A 27,471-nucleotide genomic window follows, 5' to 3' on the forward strand; every position below is an offset into this window, starting at 1 on the left:
ACTGAATGGAGCACCACATGCAAGATTTTAGCCACCTGACCCACCATAGGGTACACTTTTTTGTGCAACATATTGATTATGATAAATGGACCTTATTTTTAAATCTTTACATGTTTTTAATATGCTAAATCCTACTGTCATGAGATAATTCCCAGTTAAAATGTACTCTTAACCACTCAGAATTTGTTCTGTTGTGGTATATGTATAAATTTTTAGTTTATTCACTGGAGATTCACTGCAGAAGTGGTGTATCTGTCATACATACGTGGAAAATTGCAAAGTACACTTGCATTTTAGATAGACAAGTTGGGCAAGTGAGAGAGAAGAATTTCAGCTGCTCACTGCTTATCTTCAGATGCTAGAGAAAATTCAGGCAAGATGTTTAAAAATTTAAAATATTCTGTTGCTTGAGGATTACAACAGGTCTACATGCCTTCTCCAGTTTCCTGCATTAGTGGTTCACAGTGCATTTGACACGCTTCAAAAAAAATCAGCAGTTCTTTATAGACTTTTCTCATTCACAGTTGACAGGCTGTCATGTCCTTTCTGTGTTTTTGCTTACTAAATGCTATAATGTACATCCAGGCTGCTTAAACTGCCTAATTAAAGCTTCTGAAAAGGACAGCACAAGAAGTGGCATAATAAGGCAGATTACAGAGAAAGGTTATGCAAGCTCGTGTGTGTGTGTGTGTATGTTCATGTGTGTGTGTTTTCGGGGTGGGGAATTTAAAGCAAATGCAGTTTTTCAGGTGAAGGTATTCCCATCTAGTTGCAAGATGGGGGGATGACAAACCCACCCATCCCCTCTCCTAATCCACCAGTTACATTGTCCTTGTTGGTGTGTGTGTGTGTGTTTGTGTGCGTGTGTGTGTGTGTGTGTGTGTGTGTGTGTGTGTGTGTGTGTGTGTGTGTGTGTGTGTGTGTGTGTGTTTGTGAGTGTGTATAATATATATATATATATATATATATATATATATATATATATATGTGTGTGTGTGTGTGTGAACTGCTTCTTCCTAGTTAAGTTTCTGTTTCTTCTAGCTATGCACATTCGTCACAATGATTTCCAATTAATATACAGGGAAGGGCACTTAAAAATAAAGGAGTGAGAAGCAGTCAGGGATGTAATACAGCACTGACCCTCAGTCACAGAAGTACAGCTTCAGAAGGGTGAACATACTGGCATGTTTACTTCTACGAATTTGTAAAAAATAAGCAAATAAGAAGATCCCTATGTTCTACTTTTAAGAATAAGTTTACATTATATTTTATATATCTACAGCGTCTTAAAACATAAACAATAGAAAAGGGGTAGGGCAACTCTAAAGGTTAGGATGAGGGACATTTATCAAAATTAACATATATCCCTTAAAATTTGGTCTAATAAATCTGAAATGAGGGATCAAAATTTTGCACAGCAAACTAGCAATATGGCTACAATAAGCTTTACTTGTATTTTTTATGTCCAAGAATGTTATGTCCTATGAAGGCTATAAGTATATTATAGTACGTATAAAGTTTTGTAGAAAATATGCATTATTTATTTATACAGATACAAATTTTAGAGACAGATCAAGCTCTTGATGGAGTCAAGGGGCCAAGTAAACATTAAATAGTGTCCTGTAATGGCTTTAAAACAGAATGAAACCAGTGACATTATATATTAGTTTCTGCATAGGTGTTCAGACACAGACAGGCTACCCAGCCTGGCAGTGGACACTGTATCTTTAAACAAGCTGGAACTCTTTAGCAGATCCTATAAAAGGACAGTTTTCTACGCCCATTGTCTGTCTCCAGAGAAACGGTAAACAGCAGCTCTCATTATGCAAGGGAAAGTGAAGAACTCAGTTTAAACAACTGCCAATGTCAGCACTGCTTCCTTAAAAGACATCATAAAGCATGTATATTACATGACTTCAGAGCACAACAACAACGCTGGTATATAAATCATATCACACTATAAATGACCAAAAAAAAAGGCTGATTAAAAAGATCTGAAGAACTTCAAAATGGAAAGAGAGCAGGAGGCTCATGGGAAATCATCAGCCAGCAGTTCAAATGAAAGTGCTGCTGTTAGATCTGAGAAGAAAGAAGAAACTTCTGAGACTAATCCCGAAAAAAACAATAGCCAAGGTAGAAGCATTAGTGTTTCTAGCAGTTTCCATGAGGAAAATTGTGCAGTTCAAGGTAAGCCTCCTTAACCATTAGAATCTGAAGTCTGAATCTGAATTTTAATTCCTTAAAATTAATGATGCATCTCAAAATTAAGTCATTAAAGCTTTACTAACATTAATAGATTAGAGTAAGATTTGCCATTATAATGTGCAGTTTCAGTAATTTGAATGATCCTGCACAGCAATTTGCACATTACAGGTATTTCTGATCTTTCTTTAGCACCTGTAATGTCAGCTTCATTATAGTGTGGAGCACAGATTTATTACATTCTGGTTTGTAAGTGCATGAAAAAGTCCATTGTGAGAATGTCTTACAGCAATTAACTGTGACGTAAGAGCATTACAGACTGAAGATAACAGTAGAAACACTTTGGTCTTGTGTTTAACTGTTCTCATAAAGTAACAGCAATTTTGGCGCTTTTTCACAGCTCATTTTTACAGGTACATTATATTTAATGGAAATACTGAATTTAGTGATGAGACAAGCAAAATCAACTCTGTGAGGCCTGTCAGAAATGAGTTAATGCAATATTTTTACAAGTATCTCAGCCTTATATTTAGAGTAGTATAAAAAGATAGGGCTATATATAAGGTAACAATGTTTTTCAGCCATATCTGTTATAAATCTTGAATGTCAAGACAACATATCTGGATCCTGGAAGCTCAGTCCATCTGCTAATGAATTTCATTGTGTAGTACTGGGATTGAATATCTCAGTTTCCGTTTGATACCTGTGTAGCTCCAGCAAGTTACATTAACAGATAGTGAGCCCCACTTTCCCTGAAAAGAAGCACCTGTGTCTAGTGGGCTTACCTGGTTAATAAATAAAGAAACTGATTTACTGAAGATTATTTGAATTAATAGGCACTAGGTCTCTTATAATTTTACCAAAAATGTGAATTTGAAACCCAGCTGATTCTGCCTTTATTGCATATCTGCAGAAAGTAACTATGCAATAATTAAGAATGCAAATGTATGAAGACTTCTGTTTTTAATTCATTTGAAACTGCTGACCCGTAGTCTTATGATCTGTGGTTTATTTTAACAGGTAGCACACACTTTCCTAGAATACTGCAAGGCTTTAAAAGAGAAGATTCCTTTCCTAGTTCATCTGATGTATCTATCTGGTAAGGCAGCAAACTGTGATGAAAAAGAAGTATCGGTGTGATATAAGCAGCCCTCTTTCGATTCTACTCTCCACAAACTAATATATCTGTAAATAGCCCCCTAACTACTCCTAATAACTGTAGGAACTACCATATTTTACAGGAACTGTAACTCTTTTGTCATGAAATTCAATGCATTACACTAACTAGCACCTCATGGGAACCTCTTACTTATTTTTTTTCTAAATTCTCTCTTATTCATGTAATTTGTTATCTTGTATACTTGAGACTTCTTGCATTTATATTTATCTTCACATTTCATGTATTATGTTATTGTGTATTCTTATGACTCTTGCATTTATAGTGTATCTTGTACTTCATGTATTTTTCTGGAGCTTTTCTCCCCAGGACTCCATTGAAAACGGGCTCTTCATGGCCCAATTGGTCTGTCCTGGCAAACAAACTGCAAATAAATAAATAAAATATTTTAATATAAACTCTGCCTTAGTTTAACCTGCCACAGAGCTTAAACTTGCTTAGCAAGCTCTACCCTAGCTTCTTTTAAGAATTATTGCTTGTATACAATTGTAAACCATATTAGTACTATGATGTTATGTAACAATCTTGTTGTTCTACTTGTAATTATGTACTGTGACTTTAACTGTAGTTGAGTGTTTCTCCCCGGGTATCTACTGAAAATGGACATGTGTCCAGCTAGACTAGCCCAGTCAACAAATGTAAAATAAAATAAATAAATATTTTAAATATAACATGTTTATGTTTGCTGGTTATGCAGTGAAAGTGTTCGAGACTACTGCTGTCACCAATGTGGCCTTTTAAAGCACCAACAATGCAGATGTCCAGAGCTAATTACAGTGAGGTTGGCAACTGTGTTTTAACTTCTTGCACTATAGAACTTGTGTGTTTCACATAATCATCTCCATGGTACTTAGCTGTCAGATTGAGAATCTTTTTCTGAAACCATCCCCCTCCGTCTCCAGACAGTGAAACCTGCATCACTTTTGATCCCCCAGTGAATCTGATTATTCAATGTGACATTATAGTTACAGAAAGATATGAAGGTAGCTCATGTGAGCCAGAATATTGACATTAGGGGGGTGATTGATCTATGAGGGTAGGTATAGACTAAGCATTACATCAAATTGCAAACACAAATTCCATAGTTAAAGAATATCTGGAAAAATGTTTATTCCTCCAAATTCAGCGTTTAAGCCCTTCCATATGAGTCTCTCAGTGTCCTTGCTCTGAATGTGGTCTTTGTAATTGTGTATTTATGCTAGCAATAACCAGTTTCAGCTGCCAGGTATAGTCTCTGGGAAATGCAGGTAAAGTAATGATTCTCTTGGCTTCCCTATCTGACTAAATGTATTAGGCTAAGCCTGGATGGTGGATGAAAGGGTCAGTCATACAACACTCTGCTTATCCATTTAATATTATCCCCCTTATTGGCTATGGTATTCAGCAGGAATTAATGTTAAAAATAAATAACTATTCCACCTTCCTACACATTTTATTCTTTCTTTATTTATGCCTCAGCTGATGTGTTGGTTCAGATTAAGCAGTGGGTGCTGTGTGGAGGTACATACCTTAATTACAGAAGTAGGCTGCTAATTTTTTTTAAACCTTCTGTTGGGGAATACAGTTTTATCTGCTGCTCGGTTCACCACGGCACTTGAATTTTGGTAATGAAGAACATCCTTCAGTTGGTCATCTGTAATCCAAACCTTAAAGCTACAGACTTAAATCTCTGTAAACTTTACATGAATTAGAATGATGTACATCTTATGCTTTCTTAAGCAGCAGACCATAACAACCACAAGTTAAGTCCTTCTAATTAAAAACTGTCTAGTAATTGTTAATATAATACAGCCACATGTGGCACTGGCAGCCATTATAGTCATTGTAGAGTCTGTGGCAAAACCTGTTCTCCTCTTTAAGCATATTCCAGACTACCTTTAGCAGCTTCTTGCCAAAGGTGGTGACAATGTATAAGCACTTGAAACATACTGACTGACCTGCTGCTCCAGGGAGGTATGTACAGTATACTTATCAGGCATGTTTCCATTCACTGCTTACATGTCTTGCCTCTTTATTCTCCAGGTAAGTAAGTCTGAGGAGCAGACCTTAATATACAACCCTCAATTTCTTATGCACACACACACACACACACACACACACACACACACACACGCACTATGTATATGTATATATATATATATATATATATATATATATATATATATATGTGTGTGTGTATGTATAGTGGTTGTCTTAAGCAGTAGACTGTATGGGAATTGTGCTTTTCATATGATGCATGAAAGAGTATATCAAAAATTGTGAAGTCTATGTCCATGGAAGGTTGCAGAAATAGATAAATAAACCAACCTAAGTTTATTCACTATAACTATTCTACCTGACATACACAGAAATATAGAAGACTGCAGGTGAGGTCACAATAACTTGAGATTTTGCTTGGAGGTGTAGTACCGGCCTTTGAGATGTGATCATAGCTGCAGAAAGAGAGAAAGTTACTATTGCTTAAAGGCCTTATTACTGTCTCCATATATCTGTGCCTAAGTAGTTCACTTTTCTTCCTAAAAGGTACAACAGAAAAAGGAAGCTGTAAAAAAGGTAGCCTTTGAGACATCAAACAACTGCAGAGAACAAAGCCGGGTCAAGCACTAGGTGACCCAGGGGCCCTACTGGCTCTGACATTTACTTTTGAATTGATAGCACACCAACAGAAATTAATGTGCAACCATTCTAATGTAAATATGTTCCAGATGTGTGTCTAATGCCCTAGATAAGGATGGCGGATTAGTCGATTAACTTACTCATGTTCAAACCGTGTTCCTAGGTTGCAGGAGGCAGTAGCGCAAATCCTCTCCACCAACTACCAGACTGTTAAAGAAACTGTGATTTTCAGTGCATTTTCAAGGAACTGTGAGTTTCAAAGGAAGAGAAGTTTACAGCTGTTAATCCTGTCTGTTTTCAATTTGCAACTGTTTTGTTTAGCAAATATCAGTCAGTGTTTATTCTGTAACACTTGAAAGCAGTGTTAATAGCATAGCAGGTTGTATACTTGCCTTTGGTGTAGAGGGATGTGGGTTCTAATCTCATACCACATGCATGGATTGCTGATATTGGCGTGTGCTTTAAGGGGGGGGGGGGTTCCTACACTCCTGAATATGTTCTTCTTTGTGTGAGATGTTTAATATGAATTTGATGGTTTGTTGGCCATTCTCTGTTGCAACATTACCAACTTTTTTTTATGTAGCATAAGCAATTCATTCTTCAAGGGCAGTAGGTACTGAATTTGTAGATGAAATACTTAAATGCAAAGTTGTTTGCCAGTAGCAACCTCTTCATTAGTCACAGAGCTCTTTAATGTGAATTATTCAGATGACTTTTACTTCTACATACGTTGAGCACATTGACTGATATTGGTGACTGCAATGACAGATGTTTGAGTGGCCTTTTATGGTTGAAATGTTCTGAAATGGGTAGTTTTATCATTATTGGTTCATACATTTTGTTTCATTGCTTACTGGAAAAATGTTCAAAAGTACCAATTTAAACACATTCTAACAAGTTGTGTTGTATTGCCCATGAATATAAATTAGTACAATCAGAAAGGTGAATCAAAGAACACATACATGTATGCATGGCCCTAAAAATGTGTGTAAGGAGCCTATGGTTTGGAAACAGCCCTAACGTAAACTTAATCTGCCACTGACCAGATGCATTTTCTTTGAATGTGGGTTTCAATGCAATTTCAATGAATATGAGTTTCATGGGCAGAGAAGTTTACTGTTCATGCTAAGTCTGTTTTCATTGTGAAATTGTATTGTTTGTTTAGCAAATGGTTATCCGAATTTGTGCTATAAAATTTGAAATAAAAGTTTTAAATTAAATCCAAATATTTGTAATCGTAGAAGTAAAGAAGAAAACAGTGTGACACTGACAGTCTGAACAGGGTTTATGGTAACGGGGAGAAATAGCTAAACATTTTGACATTGGAATGGCTACTGGGCGGGGGGCATCTGCTGTGCAGGAGGAGGCTCAATCCATTTCCCTGCCTAAGGCCCTATTTGGCCATAACCTGGATCTGGAAAAGAGATGCAAACTGAGTATTATAGCAGAAGTATTTGAAGGAACTAGGGATAGAAGTATTTTAGTGTTTTAAAGCCCATACATAGGAACAAAAATAAAATGTCTACAGTTATATATTATGTGTAGAAAGGAAATGTAGTGGGAATGGTTTAGCCAGTGGTCTTTTTGTTTTCCTCATCTTGGTGTTTGACCTTAGGTAAAATATCACATCCTTTGGAACAGGAAGTATCTCCTCCTGTCCTCACATTACCTCCACTTCACCTGTGCTTCACATATTTTGTTTAAACACTTTTTCCTTCTTCCATGATATCTGTTTCTACTGATGCAATATTTTACATAATATTAAACCCCCAGGATAGGAAAAATAAAAACACCATAGGCTAAACCATTGCCAAATTTTGCTTACTTTATAATATCTGTCTCTTCACTGGATTTAGTCTGCATCCCCCCAAAGGAAATTTTCAACATTCATGTGGCTTCATTTTGAACACAGATACACCTATTTACATTTATCAGTTCAGCCAACAAAAATATTTACTTCAACCATTCCCTTTTTAGCATGCTTAAATGATAACTAGCCTTTAACATATCTCTGCTCTTCCTTTTCATGTTATCTAATTCTTGCATAAGGCAACAACAACGCATAAGCAGCACTTCTATACTTCATTCAACTTTCTCCTTGATACGCTCTTTGCAATTTTATAATTGATTTTCAACAAACCTGTTTTGTTTCACTTCAAAATGCATCTAGCATCTTAGCATTTGAGAAAGAATATTGTAAATATCCTCAGCAAAGTCCTGTCACTACCACTATCACTATTTGTTGAAACATTTGGAATACATTTGTTTGATTGAGTTAACATTGCTCGATTGGGTATAACACCGAGTGTTATTATCGAAGTTTTTATTGCTGAACAGTCAGAATGTCATACAAAACACAGAATGCGACATTTTCGACCGCTCTACCACCTAAACAAGCACTACCGTGGGTCAAAAAGGGGGGTAATTTGCGATTCGCAACAATTGCTATCACTGTTTTGAGGTTTTGCCGCACTGCTTTCGACCATATTCTGATCAACCATCCACCGGACGATCAAATGCATGTATACCGAAACATTTCTGACTGCTGTCATAAATGGTCTCCAGCTAGATTATACCATTTGACAGTCTATCACACTGTGGAAATTTACTGTTAGTACAATTTTGTGGAGCATCCCAACATTTCTGTAATCTAGAGGTACCCTACATTTCAAGGTTCCCAAACATAAACTCTACTATCTCTTGTCCATTCTCACCAAATACAGCTCCTACTACTACCCTTAGGCCATACCCACTTTCTCAAACAGGGCTAGGACAGTCAGCCATTGAGTGAATTTGTGGGTACCAAACTGATCACCAAGACCCTATTTGAAGCATGAAATTGTATTATATTGCTTAATCTGCAGGCTCAGCTTTTCCCAAAGGTAGAGAAAGTGCTGTGTGATTAATCTAGTTGTCCATTTAATTTTATTTATTGGTTGGTGAAGATTTAGGTCGCCCATTCTGGTATTCTTAGAGCTATTAGATTTGCGGAGAAATAACAGATCCAAGACAACTGTGACCAGATGGCATGGAAGGCAAGGCATAGATCTCCTCCTGGGAGGTCTGTAGCACAGTGAATAAATGGACCATGTTTCCAGGCTCTCTCTTTGTAGCTAGCAACCTATAATCCTATTTAGGAACCTCTGGGATCATTCAAATTGTTTGGTGAACTATGTCCAGAAATGGGTATTGTACTCAGTAAGTGGCCAAATTAGTGCTTATTAGAAGGGAAAAATGACATCTCTAAATTTGGATGATATTCCATTTGGCAATTGGCTGTGCTAAGTAGAAAGATTTTTTTGACTACTGATGTCACATGATGATTGAAAGAGAGGGAATTATTAAGTCATTTTCCAAGCTGCATATTAAAATTCTCATTTTGAAGTAGAGTATTGTCTATGCAGTATACAGAGGGGGAAGGATTGCCTATCAAATGTGACAATATTGCACTTTTTGCATTTAATGTTTACCCATTTTCTGTATGTGAGCTATTTATGAGTGTAAGTTCTTGCTGAAGGGTTTAGATGTCAGGGGAGACTTGGCAATAACTCTCAGTTTTAAAGTCATCTGTTTATTTTGTTAGCTATAGGTCATGGTTTCTAGTCCAGAGACCAGAAAAGTAAATGTGAAATAAGTGGAATCCTAGGACTGAGTCCTGGGGAATACCGCTGGTGACCACCATGATTTCTGATGAGGTGCCTGAGCTTTGCACTTTGCGGATTCTATGTTTTAACATGTTTGCTGTCCATTTGACCACACTTGGATCTACTTTAGAGTATGAAATGTATTATATTATATAAGAAAAACAAAAACAGAGGTTAAGAAAAGGATTTTAGAACATGTTATTGACATTAGAAATGCAAGAATGACTAGTTTAATTGCTTCTCATTTTATTTCTGAGGAACATAATTTGAATGATTAAAAATGTATATTACTCCTACAACATCCACAATGTTTAATGGAAATTTTAAAATGTTGGTTACAACAAAAAAGTATATTTTATTTAAAATGTCAAGCCTATTATCCAAAGGGTTTAACCGTAGATATTAATCAGAGTGTTTCTTTAAGGTAACTATTCACATCCTGTTGTGAACATATGCATTGATTAGTTAATTTATGTAAGAATGTGTTTAAATGCTATTGTAAGATGATTCAGTTGTTCCCTGGAAGTCATGAAAGCTAAGGTGCCAGGGACTTTTACTGTTAGTTTTAATACAGACAAGTGCTTATACAAGGAGTTACACAAACAAGATAAGGAAGCAATCCGTAGGGCACCCCTATAAGGGAAGGCAGATGAACCCTTACAGAGGAGAAGACAGCTGTATTCACCCTGTCTTTGTGTAGAAGAAAGAGATGTTTTGGTTTATAGCTGTTTATGAAACTTTCTAGAGCTGTTGTTTTGCTGGAAGGTCTCTGTAAGTATAGTTCAATTACTTTTCAGCTACTGTGCCAGAACTCTGACTATAGTGGAATATTGCATCTAGAGGTAAAGACATACTGCTTTTGGCTTGAACTGTCAAAACCCTGCACAGCAGAGAGAAGAAGAAGATAATTTATTTTGACTACCAACTGAACTGTTTGACATGAACTGTGTTTTCCTCTTTTCTAAAATTTATTTACTGTATATAAGTGGGCTTCAAAATTGGAAGGGTGGCTCCTGTGACACATTTGTTTTCTACTAACAAAACAACATACAGTAGACTCCCTCTTATCTGGTCTCACTGGGACCAGACATTAGACTTGATAAACAAATGGCTAGTTAATCAGAAAATGCATAGAAAATAGCAGTTATAGGTTATAAATCAGCTAGCATAACAGAATTTGTGTTAGTATGCATTTTTCTAATTAATATGAAGTCTAAAACTCAAATGTTTGTCATTATTTAGCCCAGAGGAGGTGGAAGCGTTGTTCTATTCTGTTGCCTTTTGTTAGGGCTATGGCAGAAATTTGATGGCTGGTTAAAGAGGATGCTGGTTAAAGACAGGTCGGATAACAGGGAGTCTGCTGTGCAGTACAATACTGCATTGGTGTTTATATCATGTAAGTTTACTGCTTGGCTTTGGTTATACTCCCTCAAAAGAAGCAGTCTGAAGAGTAACAATTTACAGAAAAACTGCTGTGTTAAAGAGCTTGTTAATTATTCTGTGTGTAGCTGTCTCTTTGTGGGACCAATACTTGTGCATGCTAACTGGGGATACTGAATTCTGATAAAAAAATGCAGAAATAGACTGAAGCCCTGATAAATATCAATAGAATTTTACTGACATCACTTGTTACACTTCAGAAGAGAAATGTACTAAATGACCATCACCTGGTCAGTATACAGTAGAAATGTGCTGACACAGATCTGGTCAGTATACAGTAGAAATATGCTGAACACAGATCAATGCCTGCTAAACCTCCAGCAGCAAATTGCGTCCCTGGTACACCAGCCATCCACCTCATGAGGGGTCCATGGGTCCATTACAAACCTGATAGATATTGCACAAAAAGATGATGTTTAGGCACACCAAGTTGCTTTTGAAACAGATGCCGCTAAGGTGGACTGGCACCAAATAGAATCAGCCAAGATCCTATCATCTCGCCTAACTGGAGAGGTATTCAAAACTTACATGAATTTGGAAGAGTCTGATGCACAGGACTACAAAAAATTGAAACCACAGATTTTAAGCAAGGAATGGGGATCGACCTGAACAACTGGACACGTTTATGGACAGACCAACAAGATCCCAAATTTTTGACATAGTACATATTTTTGAAACCATTTCTAGAACTTCATATGAATAATATAAAAACAATTGTGGAGGTTTTGGCTGTTGATAAATTTAAGAGAGCATGCTGTAGTAACATAGGAAATTGGGCATTCCAGAGTGGTTTTAAGTATTCTGACCACTAGCTAGTTTGGACGCTTTTTTGCCTGTTGTGATGGTAGGAGGTACTGCCAGCCATGCAAGGGAGAGGTAGGGCAGTGGAAGTATGACTTGTGCCAGCACAGCTAGTTGGAATTTTGTAAATAATTATATGTCACTTGTATATCAAACTGATCTGTACAGATGCTTATGATGAAAATGCATTTGTGAGCTTTGCTTGTGTTAATTGTATTAAAATGTATCAACAGTGCATCCTGCTGAAATGAAGAGAAGTACATCTATTATGGTATCTGAATTAAATGTATACATTTTAATAGAGGACACTGGCACAGCAATGGTTAACCAGCTGACATATTTTAAGGAAAATAAGGGAAATATAAATGAGCTGTTAAATTACTTAACATCACCCCACAGTGCTGAGTAGGACAGCAGGTAATGGGTCTGGGACAGAGCCTTTGCTCATTAGCTCAGTGAAAAGAGGGGAGGCCTCCTAGGCACTGCCATAAAAACTCTAAATGTGTATTGTTGCAGGCTACTAAAATCCTGTCTCAAAACTCAGAAGGGGATATTGTGGTAACCTAGAGTCAGGTGACCGGATAAGATCATTCTGCAAGTCATCTTGGATATTATATTTTATAAGGAGTAATCACAGAATAAAGAGTATTCTGTTTGGAGAGCCTGACTAGAAAGACTGCTCACATAGTTAATCTTGCCTTGTCCAAGTAAGTTATTAGGGAACAGTAAATTCTCTTAGATTCAATCAGGAATATGGTGAAGCTTAGTTTAGAGATTGTTTTTCTTTACTTGTATGAGTCTGTCCATCAATGTTGTTTTCAATATTTTCTGTTTTGAAGTCTGGGGATTTACTGTGAATATATATTCAGTATTTTCATGTACTTTTATTACTTATTATTAAATATATTTAAAACTTTTATTGTCACTGATCCTTGTAGAATGTACTTAACCTTTGAGAGTACTTATATTTATTTGGTGACACTGTGTGGGCCACTCCAGAAGGTTTAGCCATCTTGGTGAACTACTGCTGTTTATATTAGTATTAATATTAATATTGCATGGTATAATTGGACACCATTTGTTAAGGGCCTTAGAGTGGCTGATTGTGAAGTGTCTGGTGGCAGTGATAACTACCTTATACACTGGGCAGAAGGGGGCACAGCAGGTAAACCTGTGCCATCCTTTCCCAGGTGTGTATGTGAAAATAAAATCTGTCAGTTTGTGTGTGTCAATTACTTGAGGCAGGGACACGAAGCACTGGGTTTACAGAAAGGGTGCTGGAATACTTGGCTTGGACACTCGGCTGAGGACCTAATCCTACAGCTGTACAGTGGGAGTCTTAGTGGGAATCTGGAGAGAGACAGATATAGAGACTTCCAGAGCCTAGGCTGAGTGTGTTCCCTGTGTGTTCTTCAGGGAAACTGTACTTGATGCAGAGAGGTCTGTATCTGAAAATACTGAATATATCCATTTGTATGCCAAGTGCATGTCCCTTTCCAGTGTCAGTGGTGAGGATTCAGGCTCCCTGATTACTGGCCCAGAGTGGGGATGTCACATATTGGTAGCAATAGTGGGCATCACATTTTAAATGGTGGCTGTGGTGGGATTCAGGCTCTTTGATTACTGGCCTAGTGTGTGGATGACACATATTGGTGCCCATCACAAGCTGATAGCATTGGTGGGCATCACACCTGTGACTAAGAAAAAAACATCCTAATTTAAACCAGTTTGTTTTGAAAGCTCTAGAAAATGACATATAGTCAGCTACTGTACAGTTGATAATAGTTAATGATAATAATAATATGCATGTAAAACTTGTTAATATTAGTCAGTAGTCTTGTTACAAAATGTGCCTGGGAGTACACCAGTGGAGTGTGACCGTACTGAATGGTTTGCTTTCAAAAGTGCATAATCTGCTTTCTGTTATTATTGCCAGAAGAACTAAGTTAATGAAGCAAAAAAATTGCATGCTCCTCTCCTACTATTCGAAAAATATTAAGATTTAGCAACCCAGTTACCTTATCATCTTTACTATATCCATAATAGATAAGCAAAACCTAGTTGTGATACGTTCCCATCTATACTAAGCATTGCGTCTATTCACTACTGTGCGAGTAAAGCAACACATCCATCAATCCAAAAAATTGTTTTTAGTTTCCATAATGCCCGTAGGATTTTGCTTTATAGGGAGGCTAAGCATACATATCATGAGACAGTTGCATAGCTTGGGTGGGGCAAAGGGGCTAGCCACATCAGGTGCAAAATGTCAGGGATGTTATCTGCACATCCCAATTATTTTTCAGTGCATTGTATTTGTGGTGAGAACTGAAGCTCTTAGCGCTCTGGTTGTGGCATAAACTGCAGCTTTTATTTTTTGATAACTTAAGCGCTTTATCATGATATATATCCAACTGCTTACCACAGTTTAAAGACAGAGAAACCTGGGAGCCTGAATAGCTAGTTACTTCAATTACCCATAATAAAATTTACTTAATATTCACAGAGCATGTCTCTCATGCAAAACAACCAATATATAGAAGCAATTTTAGTGCCTCTGAGGAGTATGCCAGAGTCTTTATGTAACTCAGAAGAGTCTGACTCCTCAAAACTCTACCCAGTAAACAAGAGTTTTGCACAGAACCTATATGTGTCACTATTAGGTTAAATACCCTCTGCATGGAAACAAATGTTTGGTCCATCTTCTTTATCTTTTTCATAGACCATTATTTTTCAGCTGGTTAGTTCTTGTTTTGCATCGTGAAAAGAGGAGTTCTATACTTCAAACCAGAGCCAGAGAATGGTCAAATAGGGCCCTAAGCAGGGTAATGGACTGATACCGAACAAAAGAATTATGACATTCTATGACTGACATTGATAGACTGTAGTCTTCAGGTATTTAGAAAAAAATAAATAAATAAATGACACCTGGCAGTTGGTGAGCAGGTTTAAGGCACTTACTTGCCAATTATCAAGGCTTTGTGTTTGACTCTGAGCAGAGTCACTTAACTAGTCAGCCCACCTAACAATTGCCTTTTACACACACACCCGCCAAACAAACTCCTCTCATTGTCTTATGTTCTCTCTTTCCCTAGTCCCAAATGGTATACACACATGTACACACCAGTATAGGTTCAGAGGTTCACACTAGACTAATGAACTTATATCTTTACAAGCTTAACCATGCAGCCCAACCCAGCTTTGTCCCAGAATTTCTCAGATGCCTATATGGTGCAGTATGTTAGTAAGGTGGTAGCTAAGGGTTATGTGGGGGGATATGTTAGTTGGGGATTAATTTACTTACTGTAAACCTCTGTCTATCAGAGACATAGGGACCAGACCAAGGTTGTGATTTCCCATCCACTGATCAGGGTTTATTTTAAAGAGGGTCAGGGTTGAGCTCTTCTTCATGTAGATGGTCATTTGAGACATATATTGATCCATCCAACAGTTTCTATTTCTGCCACAGACAAAGTTCATGCTCTTGGGCCTATTGTTTCTGGTCCTGTTTGACTTGCGGATGTGCAAGAGATCCATCAGTGCTGGATCTGGTGATACCTTAATATGCTAGGCATATATCACCTGTTTGTAACCTGTAGGAGACTGAGTTCAGAGACAGGACCTTATGGTTATCTGTGTAGGACAGGGTGTTCATACTGTGCATTCCCCTGGGGAGGAACCTTTGAGGGTATTCCAACTGTTACTAATGTGTGGTGAGATACATGCCAAAAGGGGAAGTGTACTCAATGATGTGTCTGATAAGGAATGCGTAGAGTGGTACTATTACTTTCCTGGACCTGGATGCATATCCTTGCTTATAAGTTGGATGACATAGAATGATTTTCTTACTGTCTTGGCTACATGTAGGTCAAACACCAGATTACGCCTACATATGTTCCCAGATCCCTAACTGTTTTGTCAACTCTTAGGGGTGTTTTATCGGTGAAGTAATTAATTTGGTTGGATGCTTTCCTAAAGGGCTCTATAATGCATTGTTTTGCACTGAGTGTTAATATGTGGCTTTCAAACCAGTAATTGGTTTGTGTGGGATGTTGGTGTCATGGGGTGAATCTATGATAGCTCCCAATTTGCAGTCATCTGTGAATGTGGTGAGACAGAGGCCTTTGACATTAGTCTTGACTTTTAATAAGTTGATGCTAAATAGAAGTGGGCCCAACAGATATCCCTGAGGTACTGCACTGGTGGCAGGTCTCTTGGTGGAGGTGGTCTCATCGATCCTATCTTCTTAGATCCTATCTGTGAACCAGCTGGCAATCCAGTGAGTTATGTAGGGATTTTGCCTAAGTCAGAGAGTTTGTCAACAATACCTGAGCAGGATACTGTATTGAACACCTTAGCCAGGTCAAGATAGGTGGTATGCACCATTTTCTTCTCATCCATAGCCATAATGACCCCTTTGAAGAAGTATACCAGGATAAGTAGACACAATCTTCCCTTAAAGCCAAACTGGGATGGGTCCACTGTCTGTAAGTTGCCAGTGACCTTGTTGGTCATTTCCAGGATAATTAATTCCATGACTTTGCACATTAGACTTGCCAGACTGATGGCTCTGTAGTTCCTGGGGGCAGTTGATAGTCCACCCTTATGAACAGGGATGACCATTGTGGTCATGCATTCACCTGTCATGTAACTTGCTTTGAGACTGTAGTGGAGGAAATACTTAATTGATCCTGGTAGATCATGTTTTAGGCAATTTAGGAGGCAACCAGGGATATTGTCTGGGGTCCACTGAAACAACGTTTTTGTTCTTAGCAAGCACATCCAGGAGCTGCTACCTGTTGATAGTTGAGGGAATATGCTAGAAAGGATATTAAAAAGGATAGTGGAGGGAGTGGGGGTTGAAGTTAGAGATCGATTTAGCCAATATCCAAAACCCTGAAGGGACATGTGCAGACCATCCTTGGCAAGGCAAAGTGGTCTGTTAACCATGTCTTCCCATACTGATAGATATTAGATTCACCTGGAGTGACACAAGAAACTAAGCCAAATATTAAATCAGTCATTTTCTGTTCCTACTGTGGTATCATCGTTGGTGAAGGCAGAATACTGCTCAGTGCAGAGTATTTACCAGTTTGTGACACATATTGAGAGAGTTCCATAATGTCTCTTTTTATATAGTCCTATGAGGTATGCCTCATGTTATTTACACCCACATGGATTATGACAGAATCATTTTGATACCTGTGGTGCAGTGACTTGAGTGCATGTGTCATATTACAGATTCTATCACCAGATAGGCAACTAACTATTATCTTTTCCTTGTCCACTGTGGTGAGAAGAGTATCTGTGTTTCATACAATAGAATCCTCTATGACAAGAGTACTAGGTAAAGTGTTTGCTTGCTTTATGGACTTTTTTCTGGGGGATCATTAGGTGTAGACTTGTGTGGTGTTAGGAGTTGCTTTTGGTGTGTGCTTTAGTGATTGCTGAGGGTAGGTGTTGCAGTTTCATGGCTTAGGGGGTCTTTGAGGTGTGGAGAGGTTTCTTTTAAGTACCGCGACATAAGAAGGTCTATGTGTGTAGTTATGCATGTACATCTCTTGCTTTCTGTGTTAGCTTCTTTAAGGATTAAAAGGTTGTCTGAGTACAGGAGACATTTGCTACATCATTTCAGGATGCCCATATCTACCAAGCTGGCCAGAGAAACATTAGGAAATTGCAAATCCATGTTGCCAGGACCTGTTTTAGGGTTGGGCTATTATGGTTTAGGGCAGTGATGACAAATCTATGACACGCGTGTCAAAGGTATCATATGCCACAATGTTTTGGGTGACACTCCGGCGATCACCAACACCCAAGTTACCAAATACACTACGTTTGCATTCATTGCTCATGTGAAGTGCACTGAATTATTTTGTGTCAGGAGCTTTTGACACACCAAACCCAAAAGGTTTGACATCACTGATTTAGGGCCTTGGTTTTACAGGGGTCACCTGAGTGGTGTATAGGGTGAAGGCTATATGTTATTGCTGTTATCTTAGTGCTGTTTGATGCTCTATCTAGTTGACTTAGCTCCAAGCAAAGCCTTTCTGTGTTATAGGTTTGCTACTATACAGGATAGTGAAAACTACCAGTGAACATCTCAGTGAAAATGTGACTAATTTATAGCAAACAAAAAATGCTGAAAACTGCTCCTGTGCCCTCTGGCCAATAAATTACTACACTTTAATTTCCTAGGCGTACCTTCCAACTCAAAGAGATCAAATAAACAGCTTCTACCACGAGATGCACGGCCCTGAAACTTCTTAATGAAAGAGCACAGGAAATGTAATTCTCAAATGCATATTAGCACCCAACTAAATCCATAGAAATCCTTTTGTCTGATGAAACAGTCTTACTTTAAAACTCCCTGTGTGTGCTTCTGAACTTGGACTGATCAGGCAAAATTTCTACTCCAACTACAATAGCAGTCGCATTCTTCTTAATGTAAAAACACACTTTGCATAGACAGAACTTAAAAGGTATTGGAAACATATCAAATAACTAACAACAAAAGGTAGTTCCCACTTTTAGTCTCCCTCTATGTTTTCCAGCTCTGACTGACCAGGCTACTTTACTACTGCCACTAGAATAGCAGTACCAGTCTTCTTAATGTAAAAGCACACTTTGGTTAGCTAAAAGTGAAAAGGTACCAGCTGGCTACAACAAGCTAATTGTCAATTAAAGCTCTCTTGTTTGTTTTCCAACTCAGACAGACCAGTCTACCTTTCTACTCCCACTGAACTTGCAGTCCCAGACTTCTTAATGTAAAAACACATTTTAGTTAACCAAAGTGAAAAGGTATCAGAAACAAATCAAATAACTAGATACAGCAAGTAATTCTCACTTTAAGCCTGTCTGTGTGTTTCTCAACTTGAATGGAAGGCCCAAGGAAACAAACTGCTGCAGGTAAAATCCAGAAGAACTTTAATCTAGGAACTTTTTGAAATAGTTTAAAACTGTGACAGATAAGTGCTTTCTTTCACAAAATACATGAAATTCATCAGATAAACATTGTTAGAAGTACACACACACAATTTTTAACTTTTGTGTTCACTCACATGACTGCCAAGCCCCCAGGCAATGAAGCATCATCTTAAAGGAGCCACCAAAAAGAAATTCACAATGTGTAGCACTGAGTCAAGTCAACTGACAAAATTGGCAAACAAGTAAAACTATATAAAAAAAAATATGTGATTGAACACAAACGTTACAAATTCGTGTGTGTACTTCCACCAATGTTTATCTCATGAAGTTCGAGTATTTTTGTGAACAAAAATGCTTATCTTTCATAGTTTTAAACAAGTTTTTATTTCAAAAAGTTTTTAGATTAAAGTTCTGGATTTTACCTGCAGCAGTTTGTTTCCTTGGGCCTTCCATTTGTGTTTTAATATATATTTCTTCAGTTTGTTTTTTGGCCTGTTTCTCAACTTGGACATACCAGGCTACCTTTCTACTCCAAGTAGAATTGCAGTCCTAGTCTTCTAAATATAAAAAACACACTTAATCAGCCACAACTGAAAATGTACCAGAAACAAGTCTAAAAACTAGCTACAAGCAATTGTAAGGTGATTTGAAGTTAGACAAGCCAGCAATGAGGTACACATACCCTTTAAGGCAATTTCAAAGTGCACTAACAGTCTAAGGGAAGGCCTTCCCAGTTTCTTATGTCAGTAACCAGTAATATGAATAGAGGAAATAAGACTTGGGGGGGGGGGGGCTTCTAGGGCCAGGTATACAATATACAGTAGGGGCAGAAGCTCAAAAAACTCCAAGTGTAAAATCAAGACAGCAGTATGGTATGTGGAAATGAATCAAACTAAAAAAAACTTAGTGCCAGCAGTGAAACCAAAAAGTAATGCAGACTATAACAATGTTTTAAATTAATAGCCAAATCACAAAACTGATTTAAATGGTAAGATAAGTGCCATTACAAATGTACTTTAAATGTACTTCTCTGAATGCAAAAATGTAATCCAAATGCTCTGTTATCAAGCTTGCAGCAGTCTCAAGACTGAGATGGCAGACTTCTTGTGTGATGTAAAATACTGGGGGAGAAGGGAGGTTACATTGATTACCATAGACTCTAGTTACAAAAAGCTCAGAAAAACACACAAAAAATTATTTCACTAGTAAGATGAGTGCAATTATAAATGCAATTTAAATGTACTTCTCTGAATGCAAAAATGTAGTCCAAATGCTTTGCTATCAAGTTTGTAGCAGTCCCCAGACTTTATGATTCATAAAGACCATGGTGTCATCCTGTCCATTAACTCTTCTATTCTGTGTTTGGCCACTCATTTACAGTATGTATATACCTTGTCCCTAGTCTAGCATTATTCATTTCTATGACATGACTGTTTATGCAAGATCCAAATATAATGCAGTAATGCTGTTCTATTCTATTACTTATAGAACCCTCAAGTGCAGGAGCCTTATTAGCTTACATGGACATATAATTTGCATTTGTTCTCCTCAGCAGCAGATATGGGCTATAACCAAGAACCATGTTGTTCTTTGCTGTAATATTCCAGTTAAGGGTATTTTTTTTTGGGGGGGGGGGGTACTTTTTTTTTTACTACTTACATGCTTTATTGACTACTGCTAACAGGCTTTCCCAGGAATCAAGAGTCTTTTTTGCCTTAACCAATGAACAATCTACTAATTCCTTGGTTCTTCCTTCTTCCAGCTGCAAAAAGAAGAAAATGAATAAACAGCCTTTGCCATCACAGCAGGCTGCTAAAGTGTCTTAGTCAGAAATGCATGACTCTGCTGTGGTCATCACTGGTTATTTAGAACATTAATCCTTTTCTGCCTCTTCAGAACAGGAGTGATTTATTGGGCTTAGCTTCGGGTTTAGTTCAGGCTCTTGACCTTTCCACTTTAGCTGCTTTTGGTAAAAGAAACAGAGATTCTTCATTTTCTGAAGAGGTTCAAGTCTTGGAACCACAAAATGATTGTGAATGGGCAAATTCTAGTTTTCTTCTCATGTTTCTGATTCAGATTCTAAGGAATGTTTGACTTTTGCCAGTTCTGCCAGTCTCTTTGAAGGATTCTCTTTCTCAAAAACTTTCCAGAATGTCTCAAGTCATTTTATTGGGAATATAATGGTATTCCAATGTCCCTAATGAAATATTATGATTTACTTTAGTTCCATTGGATTTTCCAGAACCTAGTCCTATTGCTCCTGTTCTTTCAGCATTGTTGGATGTTTTTATCACAACCTGTAACTTACCTGACAGCTAGCATGTTGCCCCCAAAAAAGCATGTAGATTGTATAAAGTTCCTCAAGCTTATAAGTTTTTATACACTCTTCCCAGACTAGACCCAGCAGTTACTGCTTTAGTGAACCCAGGTGTTGCTAAACATCTGGATAATACCAATCCATCTCTTTCTGTCAAGAATATGAATGTTTTTGATAGATTTGTGTGTGGGGGGGGGGGGGGTGAGTGTACTTTACTGCAGTCCTTATTTTTATGACTCTCAGCTGTCAAATTCATATTTTAATGTTTACATTTGCATCTTTTGAGAAAATGAGGAATATTATGGTATTGAGAACATAAGGAATATTATGGCATCTGTTTCATCTTATGAGGAAAAAAAAAACTTCTTTGTGTAACTTGATTGGCTCTGTTTCTCACGTGGTTGCTGTCTGTCTGAAATGTGTTTATGATACTACCGATGCCACTTACAGAGCTGCTGCCATCAGAACTTGTGTGGGAAAGTTTTCCTGACTGCATTATCAAAACCTTTCAGAAGATCTAAAAGCAGAACACTTGAATTGTGCTTTGGGTAGAGAGTTAGTCATTTGACCAGCTATTGCATAGGTCCTGAAATATAATGTGAGAGGTAAGCTTGATTCAGGGAAACTCTCAGACTGTTCAGCCTTCCTTCTCTGCCAAGAGATTTAATGCTCTACAACCTTTTTTAAAAAGCAAACTAAACAAACTCAGCAAGCTGTTGGTAAGCAAATGTCTAAAAGGTAATGGTGAGGGTGTCCTAATAAAGAAAGAAAGAACCTCCCAGAACAAAGGGCAAAAAATGACTGAATGACTATATACAAGACTCCCATATTCAGTCCCACCCTGGCAATACCTCAGTCTTTCCAGGTAGTCTGGACTTCAAATTTTTTCTTTGCCAGCATACAGTTTCAGGTAGCTGGATTCTGACAGAAATACATCACATTTACAGATAGCAGTGGGAGTTTCTTGCTAATTTTCTAGTGATTCCACCCCAACAAACCAAGCTCCTCTTTTACCTCCTGATCTTTTACCTCCTGTCATTCAGCATCTACTGCTTAAGGGGGGGGGGTAATAGAAGAGGTCCTTTCTCCTCATTTAGGAGAACAGCTTTACACAAGAATGCTTCTGGTGCCAAAGAAATTAAAAAAGATTCTCTGATCTTTTCTTCTTAAATCTGTTTGTGACAGCACCCAAATTCTACCTGCTATCCCCTCAAAACTTGTTACCCATTATTCCCCTTTGAGTTTTCTTGTGACTTTAGGTTTAAAAAGTACATATCATAACATTAGTATAGATTCAGACTTCCCAGTGTTTATTAAGGGTTTTTGTGTGTGGATCACATTATCTGTCCACTGCATTAACCTTTGGTTTATCTACTGCTCCAAAAATATTTACAAACTGTCTAGCTCCAGTGATAACCTACTGTTAACTGCAAGGTATTCATGTTTGTCTTTTAAATAACTTGCTTATCTTTTTATAGTCTTTTTCAAAGTGTCAGGAATCTCTCACCTGCTTGAGGGATTAGGGGGATGTCCTACACAGTTTGGGTTCCTGTTTAACTCCTCACAGGATGGTTACCTGGGATATCTCCTAGATTTCTCAGGTCAAATAGCTTTTCTTTCAGAGAATAAAGCAGATTTGTATCTAGATCTGCTCCTAAGATTTTTTGCTCAGACTATTGTCTTAGCCAAGGAATTTCTCAGGATTCTGGGTCTCATAGCTTCTATGATCATTATGATTCCTCTTTTAAGACTCTGCATGAGAAAAATCCAACAGTAGCTGAAATTTGTATAGTGACAACATCAGCATCACTGGACATTCCAGATTCCGGTTTGGGGGTTTATGACAAGGGAGATTTTTTCTTGCAGGCACCAAATTCATCAGACTACAGGTCTCCCATTCTTACCAGCTCCAGCACTATCTGTAACAAAACAGACTTCAGATTTTGCTTGGAGAGCAGTGTCTATGGGGATAAAAATGCAGGGTTTTTGGAACAGCAAAGACAGACCAAACCATATAAACATAAAAGAAACGGTCATAACTTTCTCAATCATTAGTGTTTACCAACAGCAGCACAGTGATGTGTTACATAAACAAATGGTGTTGGGACAAGCAGGTCTTATCCTCTGTATGGACTAGCCATGGTAGCCTGGGATATATCTTTTTTAGCACAATCACACTCTGTAGCCATTTTGCACACCATCAGTACAAAACTGTGTAGTAGTGACTAGGACAAGGACAGACCCTAATGAATGTAAATTGAATCAGATGGTCTTCCAGGAGCTGATCAATCTGTGGGGAACACCTCAATAATTTCTTTTCACTTTCACTCACAGCAATCAGTTGGCAAAAGTTTGTGTAGTAGTGACTAGGACAAGGACAGACCCTAATGAATGTAAATTGAATCAGATGGTCTTCCAGGAGCTGATCAATCTGTGGGGAACACCTCAATAATTTCTTTTCACTTTCACTCACAGCAATCAGTTGACAAAAAGTCTGCTTCTGTATTCCATGTAAGAAGATCTGGAAGAAGTCCTGTTTTATTTTCCTTGAACAGGAATGTTCCAGGATCATTTTTCACCCTTTTCACTAATATGCAGGATCATTCTGAAGATTCAAAAGGACTTTCCAAAGATTATTGTGATGTTTCTCCAAAGATTATTGTGGCGTTTCCCTTCAGGCACAGGAAATAGTGATTCTTCCTTCTTTTGGAAATGGCCAGGGCAGTTATAATAAGCTTCCACACAGTCTGGATCTACTGACACAAAAGAAGTGTTATTGCTACTAGTAATCCAAGAAAATGCAGTTAGCACTCCCAAAAACACCAATAAATACAATTGAAAATGCTGTTGGCGAAAGAAATAGAGGAGCGAACGCTGAACCACTCGTAGTTTATTTAAAAAAAGCAATTAAATGCCATAAATGCTTTACAATGTAATTTAGCGTTTTTGTCATATAAATCAGACTTCTTCAGATATGTGGTCTAAAACCTCATTACAATTATTTTATATCTGACCTATAAACCAAGAACCAATACATTTAAAATTCCAATTAAGGCCTAAACCAATGTTAAATAAAAAAAATGAATATTCAAACGACCTCATGAATAATTAATTTTTGAACATTTCCATCGTGTGACTACTATACTTTAGTATTTCATGAACATTACAGAATTGAACATCAAATAATTTTAAAATCAAATAAATACTGTGATAAGAACAATCTATATAAAATATACTTAAAATGTATATATAAAATAACAATTTAAAAAGTTTTGTTAACATGTGAATTGTTTTTTAGTTTCTTTTAACAGATCATTGCAAATGAAACAGCAACACCTTCGGTCAACTAAAAATATTACACTCCTTAAACAACATTCAAAGCTTAGCAGCCCTCAGTTTTAAAAGTGGCATAATAGAAATAAAATCATTTAACCCTGGATATTTTCCCGATTCTAGGGTTACTTGCCACCATAATTCTCTGTATTCTATTTGTTCCTCCCATGGGCCACCCCTTATATCTTTATTAATTTGTTCAAGTACTATAAAATAAAATCTGCAACCATCACATTCCTTAGAATGTTTAAATAGGGCATTAGTATCCTTACCCTTCAGCATGTCATAAGTGTGTTCATAAATTCTTCTTTTTAGGGTTCTTTCTGTTTTCCGCACAAAAAAAGATTTACATTTATGACAGACAGCTAAATATACTAACCCCTTTGAATCACAATTATAATACCCTTTACTTCTAATCCACTTTTTCCTACACTCAAGATAGATTTCCTTGGTGTTCATGATGTATTCACACTGATTACAATGTCCGCACTTGTATGTACCTATTTTTGTGCTACCCCCTGTATGTATTTTCTTCTTTTCTCTATTTTCCTAATATTTTCTTTATACTACTTGAATTTTTATATACTACTTTAAAATCTAATCCTTTAACACCTTCCAAATCAGTAAAGGAAACAAATCTATTCCATTCCTTCTGAAATACATTTCTAACCTTATTATTTATTGCATTGTATTCCAAAACCAAAGCTTGATGAAAATTATTGACAACGTCAGAATCTTTTCTTTTTACATTAGTACTATTGTCACTATTTATTCTATCACCCTTAATTGGTTTGTATTTGTTTTCTCTGCCGTTTTCAACTTCTTTCCTAATACTTACTACAAATTCCTTAGGGTAACCTCTTTCAACAAACATGTTTTCCAATAAATCACATTCGATTTTGAAATCACTGTTAGCACTGGTCATACGGCACCCTCTAACAAATTGTCCCTTCACTATATTTCTTTTACAATGTGAAGGGTGTGCACTTTTAAAATGAAGAAAGGAGTTACAAAAAGTGGATTTTCTATAAATCCTAGATTCCAATTTATTATTCTTTTTGTAAATCTCCAAATCCAAGTATTGTAGGGTGTTGTATGAATTCTGGTGCGTAAATTTAAGAAAATTTGTTGTTTTACTGATGTATGCCATGAATTCTTCAAACATTTACCTGCTGGCTGTCCAAAAAATAACAATATCATCTAAAAACCTTTGGTACAAAATCCATCAGGACTTAAATTTTGAATTCAATATACAGGTTTCCTCCCATCTTGCCAAAACCAAATTTGCAAAAGTGGGGGCACAAACTGCTCCCATTGCTACTTTTTGTGTTTGTTGAAAGAATTCTCCATTGAATACCAAAAAATTATTTTTTTAAAACCATATCCATTAGACATACACTCACTACCTTTTCTTTATGAGATAATTGCCTATCTTCAAAAATAATTTCTTCAAACATATTCATTCCTGTTAGGTACGGTATAGATGAAAACAAATCAACTATGTCTATGGTGACAAAAAGTAAATCATCAGAATATAAATCTGAGGTTATCTCTTTTAACAAATCCCACAAATCTTTAAGTATAACTTTTCTACTTGTTCAGATATGTTTTACCTTAAAATCCACATACTTTGCCAAGGGATAGGTTTTAGAACCATCAGCAGATACTATAGGTCTAAAGAGTGGGTCTTCAGAATTCTTATGTATCTTTGGAATTCCAAAGATTGTAGGGACTTTAGGTTTTTGCACATTCAAATAGTCCAACACTTTCTTGTCAATAGTGCCTTCTTGTAGCAAGTCCATGAGGTTGATTTCTATCCTATTATAAGCCAGATCAACCTCATTCTTAGAGACACAGGAATATTTAATTTCATCCCTAAGAATCTGATTCATCTTACCTTCATATTGTATATTATCCATTATTACTATCCCCCCACCCTTGTCTGGTTTCATTATTCGAACATTCAAATCACATTTTAATTCTTGTAATATGTCCATTCCTTGTCTATTTAAATTTGTCCCATATTTAATATTACTCTGAGCATTACTAATTTCCACCTCCATAATATTTTCTAAGTTCTTGAGTTGCACATGCATAGGGGGATTATATGTAGTCTTTCATTTTAAAAGCTGATCATTATTATTAACTACATTAGTCTTAAAAAGAATTTCTAAATTCACTTTTCTTAAAAATAACTTAATATCTAATAATGTCCTAGTTAAATCCCCTTTACCATAGGGAATAAATTTGAGTCCCTTACTTAAAAGGTTAAAATATTCCTCCCTAAGTATAATATTGCTGAAATTATAGATAGAAAAATTGTTATAGGAGTTTCTAACCCCTTCAACTACTATCTTATTACCATTGTTTTGGTAATAATTGGGGGGGTACTACTATCTAGTATCTCCCCCTCCCTCCCTCTGCTCCCCCCATTTGAAAATTTTCATTTATGTACCCATTTGTATTGTGTTGCCATTGCGTCTCTGATCTAGGCAGGGGTGGAAAGTCCTGATAATATTCCCTTTCCTGATAGTTTTATTCATTATTAACAATATCTTCTCCTATCTGTTTGTTTAAACTATTATTATTGTAGTAATTATATGCTGGCTTGGGGTAACTAGTATTATTTTGATACTCTTGTACATCCCTCTTTAATTTTTTCATTTTCCTATTAACCAATTCACCACATTTAACCTCACTTTCACTCCTAATTTTAAAATATTTCTCTTTCTCTTCACTAATACCAAAATAAGGTCCTCTTTAATACATAAATCCAAGTCATCTATTTCACTCTGTAAATTTTCTTGCAATCTAGTATTCTCTTTAACTATAAGCTTCAAAATGTCTATCCCACATTTGTTGAATACTTCTAATAATTCTTTATGAAAAACAGACCCTATTTGTACATTATTAGGGTACTTGTGAACACGTAAACCTTTTGGAACAATGTTCCTACTAATACATTCAGTTAAATAGGCATTTTCAATACATAATGTTCTGAACTTTAACATTAATTT

The 27,471-nt window shown here is 36.9% G+C and overlaps 1 protein-coding gene across 4 annotated transcripts in view; it reads left to right on the plus strand.

Annotated features, from left to right (window-relative positions):
* Window positions 1-1,781: 1,781 nt before the first annotated feature.
* ERICH6 (glutamate rich 6) overlaps window positions 1,782-27,471 on the plus strand; it is a 419,490-nt gene continuing 393,800 nt past the window's right edge. For 2 of the 4 annotated variants that reach the window (XM_044063744.1, XM_044063745.1), the window contains exons 1-2: window positions 1,782-2,187; window positions 3,223-3,301. In XM_044063744.1, the coding sequence (XP_043919679.1) occupies window positions 2,010-2,187; window positions 3,223-3,301 (257 nt within the window). In that variant the 5' untranslated portion in view covers window positions 1,782-2,009. The remainder of the gene's footprint in view (window positions 2,188-3,222; window positions 3,302-27,471) is intronic. The other 2 variants (XM_044063746.1, XM_044063748.1) reach the window with 1 other exon arrangement.

The sequence above is a fragment of the Protopterus annectens genome, chromosome 2.part2 (assembly GCF_019279795.1).
Source record: "Protopterus annectens isolate FY-2018-M chromosome 2.part2, PAN1.0, whole genome shotgun sequence".
Taxonomy (NCBI): domain Eukaryota; kingdom Metazoa; phylum Chordata; order Ceratodontiformes; family Protopteridae; genus Protopterus; species Protopterus annectens.